Here is a 12,361-nt window from a genome sequence, read left to right on the forward strand (position 1 = left end):
CGCCGGTGCCGCGCCCGCCCCTTCCGCCCGCGCCGCGCCTGCGCGCCCGCCCGCCGCGCGCCCCCTGCCGGCCCGGCGGAGCGGCCGCAGCCCGGGAGGACGGGGAACCGTTTTATTGTCCCCGAGCGCACCGGGAGCGGCAGCGGCAGCGGCAGCGGAGCGTCCTGGGGGGTGTGGTGGAGCCCCGGGGCCGGGATGGGGGCGTGATGGAGTTCCAGGGATGGGATGGAGCTCGAGGGCAGTGATGGAGTTCCAGGGATGTGGTGGAGCTCCGGACAGTGATGGAGTTCCAAGGTGGTGATGGAACTCCAGCATGTGATGAAGTTCCAGGGATGGGAGAGAGCTCCGGGATGTGATGGAGTTCTGGACAGTGATGGAGCTCCGGGATGTGATGGAGTTCTGGACAGTGATGGAGCTCCGGGATGTGATGGAGTTCCGGACGGTGATGGAACTCCAGGATGTGATGAAGTTCCAGGGATGTGATAGAGCTCTGAGCATGTGATGGAGTTCCAGGGATGTAATGGAGCTCTGAGGCGGTGATGGGGCTCCAGAATATGATAGAGCTTTGGGGCAGTGATGGGGCTCCAGGGATGGGATTGAGCTCCAGACAGTGATGGAGCTCCAGGATGTGATGTAACTCCAGGGATGGGATGGAACTCCAGGGCGGTGATGGAGCTTTGAGCATGCGATGGAGTTCCAGGGATGTGATGGACCTCTGAGCATGTGATGGACCTCCAGAGCGCTGATGGAGTTCCAGGGATGCAATGGAGTTCCATGGAGCTCCATGGAGTTGTGAGCACAGCCGTGGGTGTCCCCAGGCTCCATGCCGTGTCCATGGCAGCCGTGCCGCGGTTCTGCCTGGTGTGCGGGTGTGTCCCGGGGGTAGAGCCGGCGCTGGGCAGGGTCAGCACTCCCCTCACAGTCAGCACTCCTCGTCGGCGATGTCCAGGATGCCGCCCAGCAGCGCGGTGAAGGTGGGGCGCTCCTCAGGCTTCTGTGGGGTGAGAGGGGAGAGCCTGGCTAGAGCCCGTGTCTGCCCCAGCCATGCTCTGAGGAGCCCTGTCACCCTGCCAGGGGTGTCACCAGGGGGGAAAGGCTCTGACCTCGTGCCAGCAGCTGTACATGATGGCATAGACCCGCTCCGAGGCCGCCTGCGGCCGGTACAGGCGCAGCCCTTGGATGACGTGCTCGGTCGTCTCGCTGTTATTAAACCTCTCGTAAGGCATCTTCCCCAGGGAGTAAACTTCCCACATCAGGACGCCTGTTGGGGGGAACAGCAGGGAGAGCTCATGGCCTTGGAGCACCTGTGCCTGGTTTGCAGAGGAGTTCCCAGCCTCTAAATCAGCAATGCTGTGCCCTTACCAAAGGACCAGACGTCAGACTTGCTGCTGAACTTGCTGTACAGCAGCACTTCAGGAGGAGACCACCGCACTGGAAACTTGGACCCCAGGGAGCTTGTGTACTCATCATCTAACACGTACCTGCAGCAGGAAAATGGATCACTTGTATTTCACATTTTGCTCCTCCGTACAACTGACCAAGCCCAAAAGGAAGGGGCAGCTCAGAATGAGCAGAGGTTGCAGCTCTGCATGGGTTTCAGCAGTAATTGTGTGTTAGTCAGGGTTGCAGAAGAGATTGGCTGACATGGAAGCACAGCAAAAAGGGGATGTGGAGAGAAAGCTGCAGCCAGGAGACTAGAGGCAGAGGAAACAAGATGCAGAGAGAGGGGGGGAAAGAGCCAGGGGAAGTAAGAAAGGGATGATGGAAAGTGGAGAGGCAGAAAGTTGAGCCAGGCAGAAATAGGAAGACAATGGGACAGCAGAGCTGGAGGGTGATGGGGACAAAGTCTAAAGTGTAGAATTGATGGAAGGAGAAGATGGGGTGCTGAGACAGGAAAGTGACATAGACACATCTACCAGACCTGGAAAGACCAAAATCTGACACTTTCACAATTCCTTGGTCATTCACCAAACAGTTTCGAGCAGCCTGTGAATGGAGAGGTGGAGACAGTTACTTCTACCTGCTCTTGCCCCTCCCATCCCCCTGTAGCAGGTGAACTTCATCTCATCCCCACCCACCAAACACTTCACCTCACTTTGTCCTGCAAGTTCACCTGGACTGGGGCAAGCTAGAAAATCCTCAGCAAAGAGCAACTGAGGCCTCCAAGCATCCTATTTATTTATGTAGGAGCAACTTCCCTGGTGGGATTTTGCCTGAACACAGCCCTACCAGGTCTCTGTGTAGGAACTGCTTGGATTCCAGGTATTCCATAGCTTCACAGACATCCTTGCACATCTCCAGCAGCTCAGCAGGCTGGAAACGCTGCCGTGTTTCCCTCAGGAAGTTCAGGAGGCAGCCGTTGGCCATGTACTCAGTGATGATGAAGATGGGACGCTGCTTAGTGCACACCCCATAGAGCTGCACCAGCTTCTCATGAGACAGGTTCCTGTGTTGGGGACAAAGGCAATTCTGGCCATCTAGAAAGCCAGGCGGCAAAGGAAGTACCTGTGAATAAGGAGAGTTTGGGAAGGGAAGGTGCTTCTGGCCCAGTTGGCAGTGGAAAAGCTCACCAAGAAATCAGCACAAAATCAGCGGGATCTTGGATGCATTTTGAAGAGTATGGGACTGCCCAAGACTGTCCCTCCACACCTCCCAGGAGTGCAGCCACTGGGGCAAGGAGCATCTAGCACTGACCTGCATGGTGCTCACCACTTACATCATGACTTTGGCTTCGTCAATGAACTCGTCCTCTGACATGGAGCCCTCCCTGATCATCTTGATGGCAACATTGTACTGGCCTCTCCATTTCCCGTACTTCACCACGCCAAACTGCCCCGTCCCCAGTTCCTTCAGGAAGGTCAGATCCTTGGGGTCGATCTCCCATGACCCTAGGACAGAGAGTGTGAGTGTAATGTAGGTCCAGGTTACCTCCCTGCACAGTGGTCCCAGTCATCTGGTCTAGCAAGCCCAAGAAAAGCTCACAAGCCTTTGCTGCCTGAAAAATCATCCACAAAATCAGATAACTATTCCTCCAGGGGATAGGAGCAAGGTAGCTTGTGAAGCCTTTTGGTCAATACTGTCACCAGAGGGCAGTTGGAAAGTGGTTCCTGGGAGGGCTGTGAGCCATGGGACAGCCAGGATCCCAGCCTGGGAAAGTTGCTGCCAGCAGGAACAAACCCTGCAACCAGAGAATTGTGAGGTAGCCCAGGCTGGCTTACCATAGCCAAGGCCAGCTGTAGAAGGAGCACTTTTCTTGTGCTGAGACACGGGGTACTTCAGTCTGGATATGAGCCCTGAAACACAGCAGCAGAGATTGTCACTCTGGGCTTACCTGCCACATTCCAGCAGGGAACACAACTCCTGCCTTGGGCTCAGGAAGGTGGGGATACTGTGGTGCCAGTGGTTCTGTCTCCAGAACACTGACCTGCAGAGTTATGTTGGTGGTATGTGATCAGCTCTGGGATGCTGTTGAACAAGTGTTTTTCTGCCAGGTAATACTGATTCTGGGGGGTGCAGCAGACGACATAGTGGCGGATGGTGCCTTGGGGGTCTCTGGAGAGGGAGAACACGAGTCAGTGCCATGGGGAGGAGAGGCAGAGGGTGAGGGGTGCCTGGAGGGGCCCTCTGAGGGAGGAACAAGCTGTTCTTAGAGCCACTTACGCAGAGGACTTGGCATAGACAGAGACAGTGTATTTTCCTGTCTTGCTGGTGGAATCTCGGACAATGAAGCCCCCCTCCTTACCCTAAAACAGAAAGGGGAAAGGCACTGGATCTTTGTGGAGACTGTGTGTGACTGTAACAGCAAAACTTAAAGTGAGTGAAGATCACAGCATGGCTGGAGAGGATGCAGTGAGTCAGAGGAATCCTATCTCCAGTCCCTGCACGGGAGGCCACCTCCTGAAGTGGCTGCCTGGAGGAGCTCACATTGGGATAGGGAAGGTTCCTGGGGCTGTTGGGGCAACACTTCCCTCCCAGAAAAGCCAGAGTTGTTCCCATGCTGGACATAATGTGAAAACAGCCCATGGAGGGCTGGAGTGTAGAACAGACCTTAGAGGCAACACTTACCTCCTGTTTCAGCAGTTGCTCTGCTTGGCTCCGAGTGATATTCTTTGAGTACCACCTGGAACAGGGACACAGCCATCAGGGACATCTCCACAGCCACCTCTGTCCCCAGCCCAGTCTGACCCTGGCCCAGCCAGGACAGGCAGTACAGAGAGCAGGACAGAACCAGCTGCCAGAGGCTGGAGGCTGTCAGGGGATGCGGGAGAGGGAGAATGACCCAGTCAGGCTGGGCTGACGGGGTAACAACCAAAAGGAAAATGTCTCCAACCAAGTGCAACTCGCCAGGTCCCTGTGCCCTCTCTTACTCAAAGATCTCCAGGGAATTTCTGGTTTCAGTGACATAGTTGCTGGGGATGTATCCTTCCCTCCTGCAAGAGAAAAGGGGCTGGTCACGCTCTGATGGAGAAGGCCAAGGGAAAATGATATTCATCTCAGGAGGCTGAGTAGAAATGGGCTCAAAAACTTTGCTGCAAACCCATCTGGGGAGGGCTGACACCACAGCTGGTTTCAGCCTCCTCCTGCTCCTCCCCAGGGCAGCCCACAGGTGGGCAGGCAGCCTGTCCTCAGCCTTGGGGTGCTGCCAGAGGGGTGTGTTTGCCCATCAGTGCCTGAGCACCAGGGCAGGGCAGTGCTGCAGAGCCACAGCCATGGGCAGTGAGGGCTCTCACCCATTCTTGTCAAGGGCTTTCCACCAGGGCAGGTGGCTCTCCTCCAGGATGAAGTACTCCTCTCCCTTCTGCAGCTGCAGGTCCTGCGCGTTCATGGGCTCGTAGTTGTAGAGGGCCACCACCTTCTTCATCTCCCCTGCTGTGCTGGGGGCAGGCTCGGGGGGCAGAGGCTTCATCACCATCTTCCTCATCACAGGGAGAGGGAGAGTGTGGGACATGGTCAGGCTTGCACACACACACACCACGTGAGACCCTTCCCAAGCCTGGCAGGGCAGTGGTCTCAGTGTTTGTCTCAGCTCCCACATGTATCTCTACCAGAACACCAATTTTGTCTCCCCAGACTTCTTAACAAGACATTTTTTCCCATCTTCACAAAAAAAATAAGTGTTTTCTCTTTACCTTTTGGCTTAACCTGTGACTCCTCCAGCCTACACCAGGGCTTTAATCTGTCAGCTGCCCTGGGAGACCTCAGGGTTGAGGTAATTTGACTTTCCTACAGGCCTTTGGGCTCCATCCCCTGCTTCAAGTTCCTTCTCCCTTCGGTCACCATCTTGACCTCCCTCCCCAGAGCAGAGTCCTGGCCTGCACATCTATTGAACATGTTGGCTTTCTCCAGGCAAACCTTTTCTCCAACACCTTGGAGCAAACCCTGACATTGGCCTTTACCTGGTCCTCCTCAGGAGTTGGGGGAAGGGGCTTCTTTGTCTTGCGATGCGACCGCCCGACTTTTAAACCTTCAGAACAGAGGAGGGGCCAAGGTGAGAAAGGCTTCCTGGCTCTGTGCTGTGGTGGTCCCCAGGGCAGGGGGACAAGGCAGTGGGAGGGTGCCTGCTGTCTTACTGCCATTCCTGCTCTCCAGGATCTGGCAGCCCATGGCGTTCTTGGCAGTCTGGGAGCAGCACAGGTACTGGCCGTCGATCCAGAAGCAGGGGTGGTACTTCTGCACCAGGTCGCTGTTGTACCGAATTACTGTGGCACAGGAGGGGAGATGTGTGTCACCCAGGGCTGTGTCCCCCGCTCTCTGCTCCCTGAATGCAAGTGGTCAGCTGCATTAAATCATTTCCTCTCAGCTGTGCTGCTGTGCCCTGATGTTCAGGTTTCCCTCAGCTTACCACTCTTGTTTCAGTGCTGTGGCTATGCAGTCCCTGTGCCACAGGGAAGGGCCAGGCTTGGCTCTCAGATCTGATTTAAGCTCCTGAGCAGCTCTGCAAAGGGGCATGAGCATGCTTGGAGCCAGTCATAGAAAGACCTGGCCCTCCTCCTGCCAACCAAAATATCCAATAACCCCCAGGCTGCTCCGGCCCGTGGTTCACAGCTCTTCTCAGCTCTTTTTTTTTTTTTTTCCCAGAAGTGGGCTGGGAGGCCAGTGCTGTGCATGGCTTTTCCATGGGGAGAGGAGGGCACTGCCACCACTCTGTGCCCGCCCAGAGATTTCCCTTGCAGGGAGAACATTCCCTTGCCAGGCAGGCTGACCAGCTTCCTCATATTTCTCCCCAAGCTAGAGGGACAACTGGATGTCCCTAAACACTGCCAACAGCCTGGGGCTGCCCCACAGCAGCTGCATGGGGTGCAGAGAGCCCGTTCTCTGGTGGAGTCAGAGGAGGACATCCTGTCAGCAAAAAGGCAGCATTTTCTCTCCTTTCCCTGTGGATTCTACACTGGCTTGAGCTGCCAGAAAAACCCTCCTCCCTCAGCAGGGAAGTGGGAAGAGGACTGGCTGCTCTGCTGGGGCTCTTGTGAGATAACTGACTTCCCCGTTATCAGCCTGCCCCTCTTCCGCCTCGCTCGAGCCAACTTCCCCGTGTCAACTCAAGCAGCTAATCCCACCCTGCCAGCACAAAGCCACAGAAACACACACACACACATGCTCCAGGAGGCACATGCAGGCAGCTCCAGCAGGTTTTGGGTGGTTGGAGCCCCTTGGCACAGCACTGCTGCAACACACCCCCAGCTCGAGGAGGGAACATCCACCCAGCTGAGCATTAGCTCAGCATCACCGAGCAAGGCTCAGGGTGCTTTGGGAAAGATGCTCCCTGACTCCCAGCAGGCCTGTGGTCCATGTTTCCTAAAGCACTGGGCACTCAGCCCTCACATGCCAAGGCAGCAGAGCTGTATGGCCACATCTGCTATTTCCTCTTGCCCTCAACAATTTCTGAGCCTGCTTGAGCTACTTTGGAGCAGGTTCATGAGAGGGCAAGGAGCTCAGCCAAGGTAGCTGCACTGCTGCAGAGGGTGGCAATGTCCACCTGGCAGGGTGGTAGCCATGAGCCAGAGAGCCCCTGGCAGCCTGGCACTGTGGGGCAGGCACAGGCACAGCTGAGCACCCGTGCTGGCTCCCCCAGGGAGCTGCAGAGCCCCCACACTCACCGCTCTTCAGCTGATGGATCCAGCGCTTGCGCAGCTCCTCCGTGGGGGAGAAGATGTAGAGGGGCCCTTCGTCATAGACCACCTGCAGGATCACACCCCTCAGCACCTCAGGCAGGGCTCTCACAGCAGGCAGGGGAGAGCCAAGCCTTGTGGCCACCCCGAGACAGCTCTGCCAGCGTCTGCTGGCCTCACACAGTGCTCAGTGCTTACAGGACCGTGACCAAGAGGTTAAAAATAAGCCCCCTCCCCCGAGACTTTCCACTTCCTTCTCTGACTTTCAGTGTGCTGGGGGTGCATTGGGTGCCAGCAGGGCAGGCAGCTGGGCTGGGGGGCTGAGTGTGCAGCCAGCATCCCTTCAGCATCAGCCAGGGGACTGGAAGGGGCAGGACAGAGCTCAGAAGCAGGTTTCCATCTTAAACAGAGTTGGCTTGCAGCTCGAAGAAGCTCACCTGGCTGCCCCATGCAGTCTCCAAGCAGCTGAGTGATACCTGACACTGGGGCAGTGATGCCAAGTTTGACCCCAGGCCCCTGTGCGGTCCTCCCCCTCAGGACCTGCCACCAGGCAGAGTGGACCAGCAAAGAGGGTGCAGTGCAAACTCACCTGGAAGGGGTAGGGGAACCGTTCAATGATGGAGATCTGCTCCATGTTGTTGTAATCCTCCCCTTTCCTCTGGAAGAGAGAGGCACAGATGGATGCTGGCATCTCCTCTGTTGCAGGCCTGTTGCCACAGCTTTTGGCATCCCCCTGCTCTGCATCAAGCTGGACCTCTGGTATGGGATGGACAGAGCCCCCCATGCCAGGCAGGGCTGTCCCCCAGTGCCACCACCCCAGGGACTCCCCCAGTGAGGGGACAGGGGGACAGATGCAGGGACTCTGGGACCCTCCTCACCGGGACCTGCCGCTCAGGGGGAGGGTTGTTTTCAGGTGCCACTGTCTCCACACAGGTGATCTTCTCAATGTCCACAGAGCCCTTCTTACTGCCCCGGCGCTGCAAGAGAGTCTTGGTTCAAATGGTCACCAAGGGGAGACCTGGAGAGACTCAAACCCCTCTCCCTGTCCAACCACCCCTTGGACTATGTGCTGGCAAGGGACAGCTGGTGACACTGGCATGGCACAGCCCCTGTGGCTGCAGACTCACCCCCCGCTCAAAGTCATACTCGTAGTAGGACAGCTTGCTCTCTGTCAGCAGGAACAGGCGCTTCTTGAAGTTGAGGGGAGATGTTTTCTTCTTCTGCTGTGAGCGCTTCAAGAAGATGCTCTCCAGGATGACACTGGCCATGTCAACCCCTGGGCTCCCCCGTGCTGTGCTGGCCGGGTTGCTGTGGGCAAGACAATGCTGACACGGTGCTTGCTTATCCCCAAACCTGCTGGTCCTCACTCAGGTGCACTCTCCCCCTTGCCCCAAGGGCAGACAGGGAGTGCTGGGACCCCCACAGAGGGGTGAGGGCAGGTCAGCGTGGCTGGTTTGTGCTGTGACCTCTCCTGGCTCTTCTCCCACACCCGGCTGCAGACCAAGCCACCACCCAGATGGCTCCAGGATGTGCAAGATGGACAGAGAGCTGGAGAAGGAGGGGAACAGGGGAAGCTTGGAGCCGGCTGTGACACCCCGCGGGCGCTCCTCCCCTCGGGCTCTGTGCATGTGAGCCTGTGTGGGCTGTTTCCTCCTGCCCCCCCGCAGCCACTTTGGTGCTGGGGACGTGCTGACTTAGGCAGCGTGCAAGGGCTGGTCACGGGAGACCAATCCCTCAAAAGCCCTGGGTAGGTCCTGGCCCTGAAAAGTCACAGTGCAGTGCTGCCAAGAGCAGGGAGTAGCCCCAGAGTCATCCTTCCCCTGTGTGTCCACAGAACCTGCAGGAGTGAAGGAATGGAGCTCAACCCCCCTTCCTCCCCTGTGAGCAGCACTTGTCAGTGGCCAGGCTTGAAGGGCAGGCAGAGGGGTGAAATCCTCCCCAGCCAGCAAAGCTCCCCGGAGCCTTTCCGGGGAAGGGCAAGGCAGGAAAGGGCTCTCAGAGCTCTGCATCCCACTGCTGCCTGCCCTTTAGGGGCTGGAAACTGCCCTGGCCCATCTCTTGGAGCAGCTCATGCATCTCACCCCATCCCTCCATGGTGTACCCAGGAACTGTGACCCCCAGGTGGGCCCAGCACCCCCAGAGCCACGTGGCTGGAGCTGTGGGCTGTGACCAGCACCTGACTGCAGTCTGGGGAGCTGCTGAGTGAGCTGTGTGAGCCACTGCTGAGCTGTGATCCCCTGGAGCCCGGCTCTGTGTCTCCTGCCTGACCACCTCCAGTCCCTGCTTCCCCTTCACCCTCACCTTGTTCCCTTTTTTCCTCCCATAAGCACAGCTTTGGAAAGCAGCCTGGGAGAAGCTGTTTTTTCCCCTGCTCCCCACAGTCCATCTCCTCAGGGAGAGGCTCAGAGGTGGGCCAGAGACAGGGGTTCAGCCCCCCATTCCCCAGCTGAGTATTCCATCCACTCTCCCCACACAGGAGATGGGCATTGGGTCACTCACAACAAGGGTCAGGTGAGGAACAAAGAAGCCAGGACCCAGTCCCACGCACTGTGCCTCTCTCCAGGGCAAGCCTCAGCTTGGGGACAAGGAGCAGAGGTGTCCTCCCATCTGCTGGCAATTCCCAGAGCCTCCCAGCACAGCCCCTGCTGCTCCATTAGTGACCCTGCCCCACTGTCTCCGGAGAGGCTGGGGACAAGCAGGATTCCCTCTGCCAGGCTTCCCTCTTCCCTCCTTATGGCTCTTATGGCTCAGACCTTTCCAGCTTGTTTAGGTGGACAAAAAAACCAGCTTAAAAAATTAGTCATCAGAGTCTTTTGGAAGAACCAGCAGCCTGAGTGTGCTGATTGAGGCTTTAGGAGGAGGGATCTGGGGTCCCTGCAGGTGTCTGGTGTGGCTCCTGACCCCAAAACTGCTGACAGGCTGGTGGATGAGCCCAGAGTGATCCCAGAACCACCCTGTAACCCTGTGCCTCATTCTCCCCACTTAAAAATTGTGGCTGCTGATCCTGGATCCCAAGAGCAGGAGGGCTCCCACTGCCCTCCCTGGCACAGACACAGGGGCTGAGCAGAGGGGCCCTGGGCTCCAGCCCATCCCAACTACACTGCCAGGTCCCTCCCTGGAGCTTTACCTGGAGTCACAGCAGTGGGGTCATGGCCAGCAGTGCCAGGCAGGAGGGAAACGTCCTCACTGTGTCCTCTGGATGAAACTGCCAGAGGGGAAAGGACAATGAGTGTCTCAGAGGGCTGTTTGTGCCCCATCCTGGCACAGCCTCCCTGTCCCCAGCACTGCCACCAGACCCTGCCTGTCCTTGGTGTGGTGGGTGCCCCACAGGGCTCACCCCCACAGCCACCACTGCTGTGCTGTGACAGCAGAGTGACGAGTGTGTGGAAGCATGTCCTGTGTCCCCCCCCGCAGCTAGTGTGACTTCCTGCCGTGCTCACACCTCAGCCCAGCGTGCTCTGAGACCACCTGGCCCATCACACACTGCTGGCCTGATGCCACTGGACACTGTGTCTCACCATGGTCCTGGGACCATCCCTCCCCCCCACAGGCAAGCTCTGGCCTGATTCCTGCTGGCTGATGTGGGGCTGGAGGGACCTGGTATGCCTGGGACAGCAGGGAAAGGTGACAGAGTGGGAGTGACAAATTCACAGCCCCCATATTTCAGGCTGAGCCCAGAGGATGTAAAAAATAATGGGTGGGAGAGAGAGAGGGGTAGGAGATGGGTGGGAGAGACAGAGAGTCATGAGCAGACCCAGAGCTGCACCCCAGCAGAGCCCACTGCAAAAAGCACAGTGAGGAATGGCCAAAGACACTGGCAGAACACCAACCCCTGCTCTTGGCCACCCCTGGGCTCCCTGGCACCCAGGCACCACTGTGATTCCCTGCTCCAGCACAGCCCCTGGCACCCCTGCTCCACCTCCCTGCCCCACTGCACCCCACAGCCCCATGGCCGGGTGACCATTCCACCTGCTTGGAACTGGTCAGGGACAAGGCAGAGCCCTCCCAGCCTGGCTGACCACACCATGTGTCCTGTGCCCAGCGTGGCTCTCCTTCCCCCAGGAGCCCAGCAGAGCTGTGTGTGAGGCCACCAGCACAGGCCACATGGAGCCTCCCACCACCACGGCTGTCCCACAGCCCCTTCAGCCGTGCCCAGAAGCCAGAGCCCAGTGCTGCCCCATGCCATGGCTCCTGGGTCTCCGTACTCACCGAGCCCTCCCGCCGGTGCTGCGGCCGGCCGGGGTCCCGTCCCGGCGGGTTGGGGTGGCTGTGGCAGCAGGGACGAGGAGAGACGGCAAGGTGCACAGGGAGGAAGGACGGGGCCGGCCAACCCCACCCTTTCGGTTCCCCTTTTTGAGTTTTCTGACTCAAAGGCAGCGTTTGTGTTTCCTCCTGCAGGCAGCTGGGCCATTGCCGTGGGGTCACCCCTGGCCGGAGCCTGCCCCGGGCTGTGGGCCGTGCCAGGTTGACCACATGGCTGACCATCCCTCTGTTGTCCCAGAATGGGTTCTTTCACCCCATGGGCAAGAGGCTGATCCCCACACAGAACCGAGGTGTTTGGTTTATTTACAGCTCTGTGCAGAAAGAGGTCTTGGTGGCAAATTCACAGAGCCAGCAGAGTGACTATCAAAACTTTTCACTGTTTATTCATTTTAGGAAATGAAAGCATTAATCTTAATTGTACACAGATGACATAATTTATTAGCATTCTATCTTGTAGTGTTGAATGATTCCCTCGTTTCTTATGTTAATTAAGCCACATGTTCAGTCTTTCTTATCATTTGGGTCAGTGGGTTTCTTGGGTCGGTGGTCTGCGAGTCAGTGTTGTGATCTCCCCATGCTGTAATCTCTCTTATCCACTCAGAGCTGATTCAGCACAGTTGTTGAGTTAGTTTGTTGGTTACATCCTTGTCTTGAGAGTTCTGCCAACTGTTCCTGTGCTCCAAAATTCTGCATTCTCTGTGCTCACTACCAGTGGTAAGTCCTTCTTCCCAAGCCTTGTTAACTTCCACCCAGGTCTGAGATCACTGAGACACGTCAAGCCCTAAACCTTAACAAGGCGACTCTAAACACATAATTTGTGTTTCAAACACCTGGACGTCCCTGCCCCGGGCAGATCCCCCAGGCCCCACCGCAGTCACACCCCAGACCCCCAATGGCTGCCGCCCTGCTCTCTTCCCACCCGCCAGGGGGCGCCACGCCCTGTGCCCTCCCTGCCTTCTCCTCTCTATGGTCTCCAACTCACATCCACT

At 57.5% G+C, this 12,361-nt stretch overlaps 1 protein-coding gene across 2 annotated transcripts; it reads right to left on the minus strand.

Annotated features, from left to right (window-relative positions):
• Window positions 1-52: 52 nt before the first annotated feature.
• Window positions 53-11,395, minus strand: BTK (Bruton tyrosine kinase). 2 transcript variants are annotated; one of them, XM_083876565.1, is made up of 20 exons: window positions 11,319-11,395; window positions 10,237-10,314; window positions 8,237-8,417; window positions 7,988-8,086; window positions 7,699-7,767; window positions 7,098-7,179; window positions 5,571-5,699; window positions 5,397-5,464; window positions 4,731-4,912; window positions 4,368-4,430; window positions 4,066-4,120; window positions 3,661-3,743; window positions 3,425-3,552; window positions 3,219-3,293; window positions 2,717-2,888; window positions 2,230-2,446; window positions 1,922-1,986; window positions 1,363-1,481; window positions 1,104-1,261; window positions 53-994 (listed from the first exon to the last, which is right to left on the minus strand). In XM_083876565.1, exons 3-20 carry the CDS (start codon window positions 8,375-8,377, stop codon window positions 923-925), a joined length of 1,977 nt encoding a protein of 658 aa, XP_083732691.1. In that variant the 5' UTR covers window positions 8,378-8,417; window positions 10,237-10,314; window positions 11,319-11,395; the 3' UTR covers window positions 53-922. The 2 variants fall into 2 exon arrangements, with proteins under 2 accessions (XP_083732691.1, XP_083732692.1); XM_083876566.1 differs by lacking the exons at window positions 10,237-10,314; window positions 11,319-11,395 and having other exon boundaries at window positions 8,237-8,447.
• Between the last annotated feature and the right edge of the window lie 966 nt (window positions 11,396-12,361).

The sequence above is a fragment of the Zosterops lateralis genome (assembly GCF_965231275.1).
Source record: "Zosterops lateralis genome assembly, chromosome: 21".
Lineage (NCBI taxonomy): Eukaryota > Metazoa > Chordata > Aves > Passeriformes > Zosteropidae > Zosterops > Zosterops lateralis.